This window comes from Morone saxatilis, unplaced genomic scaffold (genome assembly GCF_004916995.1).
Source record: "Morone saxatilis isolate NCDOM2014 unplaced genomic scaffold, NCSU_SB_2.0 Contig21, whole genome shotgun sequence".
Taxonomy (NCBI): domain Eukaryota; kingdom Metazoa; phylum Chordata; class Actinopteri; family Moronidae; genus Morone; species Morone saxatilis.
In genome coordinates, this window is record NW_023339774.1 from 20,372,003 (window position 1) to 20,377,014 (window position 5,012).

Consider the following 5,012-nt stretch of genomic DNA (forward strand, 5'->3'; position numbering starts at 1 on the left):
AAATATCACATTTTAACATTTCCTAACGTGTTCGCGATAAAACGTGACTCTAGAAACACCAGCGGAAGCGAGTCATTTATCCACAGTCTCCTGGTCAATTCGGCACAAATATAATCCTTAAAAATAAACTATATTGTGTATAAACTTTACATTTTACCGCCTCGGTGCGCTCAGCCTCCGGTGTAGCTGCGCTCTTTCAGCTGGGGGGAAAAAGTGTGCGAATGAGCGGCGGACCGTTTCGAAAGTTGTGATTTCTCCCCAAAATAAGTGTTTGTCGGTGGATCACACACACGCCGAATTGAACACCGACTCATAAACTGTTAATTCGCCGTCCGTTGTGTGTGTGTCGGTGTCTGAGCAGTGTTTGTTCGGCTGTTATCGAAGAAATACCGGTTTGCTGCTTCCTGTCTGGGCGCTGGAGGTGTCTGCTCTCTTTATCTGAGTATTTAAGAGTTGTTTTGATGGGATGTTAAAGCGATTTCTGCATTAACTATTCCTTCTATGTGTACTGTTATTTAAAAAATATATAATAGGACAAGTTGCTGGTAGCTTTGCCTTAAACCTTGTATTGAATCTGGCTTTAGAAACGGATTTTGTGCAAAAAAAAAAGAGGCTTTACTTGTTTATGTTAACTAAAATGTGTTATTTATAAAATGTAAAACTTGAATCGCGGGCTGCACGTGCCTTTTTTTTTTCTTCTTTAGGTTGCAGCTGCACTCGTCTGCAGTGTAAATGTTCCCAATCAGGATGGGATGTCTCAAGTGACAGCGGGAATTATTGAAAGCGAGCATTGTTTACGTTGTCAGCTGAAAGAGTTTGTTAGTTGCACGCACGCACACACACACACACACACACACACACACACACATAAAGCAAGTGTATTATCCTCCACTCTCTCTCTCTGTGTGTGTGTGTGTGTTTATAGTGGTCGAACAGTGTCTCCGGCTGCAAAACAATAAAGTTAAAATGCATTTCGTCATTCTGCCCAATAGCTCAGCGCTAGCAGAGGAGCTAACAGACCTGATGACGAGGTGAAAATGGCGGATCTTTCGAAATCCAACCCCGGCCCTGAAATAGAAACACAGCCTGTCGCCTTTTCCTCACTCTTTGCCCCCAACTGGGGCTTCTTCTGGGGGTGGTGGGGGGGTTTATTTTCGTTAAAAAGTGCAGCTCGCTACAGCTTAGTGTGTGTGTGTGTGTGTGTGTGTGTGTGTTCATATGTTTCAGTGGATTAATGTTGAGGAGAGTGCAGCAGGACAAACATAAGGCCTAGCTCAGCTGTCACCCTGTGTCCAAAATCTGTAGAGCTCAAAAAAAAAACAACCTTTTTCTGCTGGTTACTGATAATTAATTCACAGATTTTAAAGAAATCCTTTTTTTTATTTAAGCAGGAAAAGTCAGTTGAGAGCGACGCTTTCATTCAGAGTGGCGTCCTGCGGATACGAAAGAGCAGTTAAACAATGAAACTGTTCACTTACAAGATAAAAAGACACCGAAACAAATGCAGATTATGTTCAGAAAAACGGGAGCACTGTGTGTATAAAACATCATTCAGAGTGGCGTCCTGCAGATACACAATAAAACATGTAATGTGTACAAAAAAATCAACAAATAAAACACACGAGATGGTTTACTTAAGATAAAAACTCAATAAAACAAATACAGACAGGGATAAAGCAGACATATTAAGAAAAACAGGAGCATTCTTTATATTAAACCTCATTCAGAAGGATAATAATCAGTTTAATTTAAGGTTATACTGAAGCTGAAAGCAGTTTATGCTGCAGATACCTGCTTAAACTTATCGAACCGCTTTTGCTGTGAATACTCGCTCACTTTAACTGCCTTGTTTGTTTATTTTCTGTGCAAAAACCTTTCAAGCACATTGCTTTATTGTCCAGTTTGAGCAATAAAAAAATAATAATCTTGTTAATTGCAATTAAATCCAAGAACTTTGTAAAGTAATGAACATATTCTCTTAATTCTTCCTCAGATATGTTGTGTGCGTCAGGCTCTATGATGCATTTCATTTAATAAGTGTTAACTAAAATGTATGTGTGTTCAATTTAGGGGCTTGCACGATGAGGTAAAAACATATTATATAACATATTTTGACAGATACTGCGATATGACTCTGTTAGTCTGGGAATGATCATTTTTTTGCATTACAATTTTTAATTTCACTGAAAAAAATGATTAAAATCATGACTATGGGACATTTTTGGGGGGTCTGTACCAAACAAATGTGTTTTCTTAAATCTAGAGAAAAAGATTTGTGGGTCACAATATATATTTTAAAATTGTAAATCTTGTTTATTGCAATTAAATCCAACAACTTTGTGCAAAGTAATCAACAAATCCCCCTCAGATACGTTGTGTGCGTCAGGCTCTATGATGCATTAAGTGCAGTAAATACATGCGTCTCCCAAATCTGGTTAAAATAATTGCATTTAAATAATTAAAAATGATAAAAGTTCAGTGTTCTGTGTATTTAACTACAATTTAAATGCGTAAAGTGGAACATTTTTGCCTATCTGTGACACATAACAAAACTAATTGCGTTGTTCTTTTGGGATTAACAGAGAGCTGAGACTTTGCAAGCATGGATGTGGTGTCACCGGAGCTCAACAGCCTCCTTCCTGATGAGATCATGGACACTGAGGCCATCGAGGACATGCCTCACTCCCAACCCGACAGCGCCACGGTTCAGCCAGAGCCCGGCGATGACGCATCGGTCCCGATGGAAACGGATACGCCCGTGGCTTCAGAAAATCTGAGCCTCTGTTCGGACGCTTCTTCAACGGCACACACTCGCGCTCTGACCACATCCGCTGCCACGGACTCGACGTTCAGCGTCAGCTCCGGAAGTCAGCTTCCCATCTCAGTTTCCAGCACATCGTCGCCCCTTCTTACCCTCAAACCCTCCATGGTTACTTCCACAGCCACCACCAAAACTACAGATAGCGTTACTGGGACTACTGTGTCTACCAGTGGGCTGCAGAGGCTCACGACTCCGTTCACCATGTCTGCCGCAAACCACCAGATCATTCTCAACAAGGTGGCCTCATCTCAAGCCACAGAAGCAGCAAAGTCTGCAGGTACTCTGCCCCAGGTCATCAAGCAGGAGGGGCAGAAACTTTTGGTCACAGCGATAGGAAAGTCGGGGCAGCCTATAGTGCTGCAGTTACCCCACACAGGCAGCAAACCTGGCGTTTCACAGACTGCAGGAGAGCTCAAATCTCCAGCTCCACAGTTTAAAGTGGTGACTATAGGTGGGAGGTCGGAGCTGAAGCCGGTGGTGGGCAGCGCTGGCAACCAGGTGACCACATTACAGGCCCAGCAGCTGAAGGCCGTGCAGGTAAAACTGATTTGTGTTTATAGAACAATATTTAAACCAATGGATGTAATTTGACAATTTAATATATCAGACGTTTGTTCATTTACCACATTTTAGTGTTGAATTAAACATAATTGCTTTGGCAAATTTGAGCTGTGCCTAATAAGACTGCACGCACTGTTTACAAACGAGCATTGTAATAAAAGAATGACTGGCTGTGTGAGATTGGATTTCACTGTTTTCCATCCGTAGATGTTCAATGGGCCGGTCCAACAAGTAAACATTAATTTGGGCGTTGATGCTCTAAGCTGACGTTTAACAACAGCTGATTGTTAAACTGCTACCGCTCTCCTGCTGGGTTGGTTGATAAGAAAGTAAAACAGTTTGTTTGTATCTGAGGTGAGACATTACGGCACCACAAGCAGGTTCAAGCAGCAGTGTTTTCAATCGTGAAGGTGAAGCTACCTTTCTGTTTATCTTCCTGTAAATGTGCTGTTGTGACGGAGACTGAGCTTGCTTGAAGAAAAGACAGAAATATCTACAGTTTGATACACACACACAGACACACACACACACACACACACATCTGTAAAAAAAAAAAAGAGACAATCAAGTTAAAAATGAATTTAAATAAAGCAAGAATGCAGATTTTAAGTGAGTGCAAACCTGATAAAATCTAACATTTATTACAAAGTTAATGTTTTAAATAACGTTAATACTTTATTATGAGCTGTGCTGTAGGCCTTTCACTATTATTTTACAGTTCTGTCTGTTTACATGTGTGTTTTCTGACTCCTGTGTTTGCTAATAATGTATTAATATTAAAAGACGGGGTAATTGAGGCTTATTTGACATCATAAATCACCAGGCAGAGAAAGAAGTGATGCACAGATCTGATACACTGGTGCTGATGCAGTCCAGGGTATTATTAAGTGGATTCGCCAGATGTGACTTTTTTTTTTTTTTTACATTAAATATTATTTCTTAGTCTGCACAAGCTTAAAAAGTATTGTCTCAATTTCCACTCAGTGAGGTTTACAGACTTTAAATCAAAAAGATGAGATGAAAACACAACAAAACAAGCTAGACGACACTAATATGAATTAATAAAATATAAAATAAAATAAAATGATATGTGTGTTAAGTTGTGAATGTGTGACTAAAATGCTCATCAATGTCTCCACAGTTTGCTAAGAAAACACCAACATCCTCAGCTGCACCAATCAAGTTCATCATCGCAAAACCTGTTAACAGCAAAGGTCTGAGTCCTCAGACATCAGTATCTCCTGTTATTGCCGGTACGTTCATTTGCGTTATTACATCATGGTTTTATTGTACACTGCCGTCTTTTTGTGTCGGTAAAGTTAAGACTACAACGTCAGCTTTTCTCCCGTATTCTGTTGTTAAGCAACGATTTCTCAACTCCACGTGTTCACAGGACGGGTCCTGACGCAGAATTCCCCAGTGATGCCCCCGAGGACCATTACCATCTCCGAGCCACACAACACAAGTATACAAAGTATCCCCGGCAAAAAGATCGCTATTTCACCTCTTAAAACTCCCAGCAAGGTAAACTCAACACACCATTTTTCCTGTTATGTTTCCCAGGTGCCTTGAAATAACCTCACTGCATTTATTTAAGATGGTCACAGTTGTTTTAGCAGGAAAAGCACAG

The 5,012-nt window shown here is 40.5% G+C and overlaps 1 protein-coding gene across 1 annotated transcript in view; it reads left to right on the forward strand.

Moving 5' to 3' along the window:
- Positions 1-2,582: 2,582 nt before the first annotated feature.
- lin54 (lin-54 DREAM MuvB core complex component) overlaps positions 2,583-5,012 on the forward strand; it is a gene marked incomplete at its 5' end in the record, with an annotated part of 8,248 nt that continues 5,818 nt past the window's right edge. Inside the window, 3 exon segments of the mRNA XM_035668255.1 lie at positions 2,583-3,358; positions 4,524-4,635; positions 4,776-4,906. Of these exon segments, the coding sequence (XP_035524148.1) occupies positions 2,603-3,358; positions 4,524-4,635; positions 4,776-4,906 (999 nt within the window).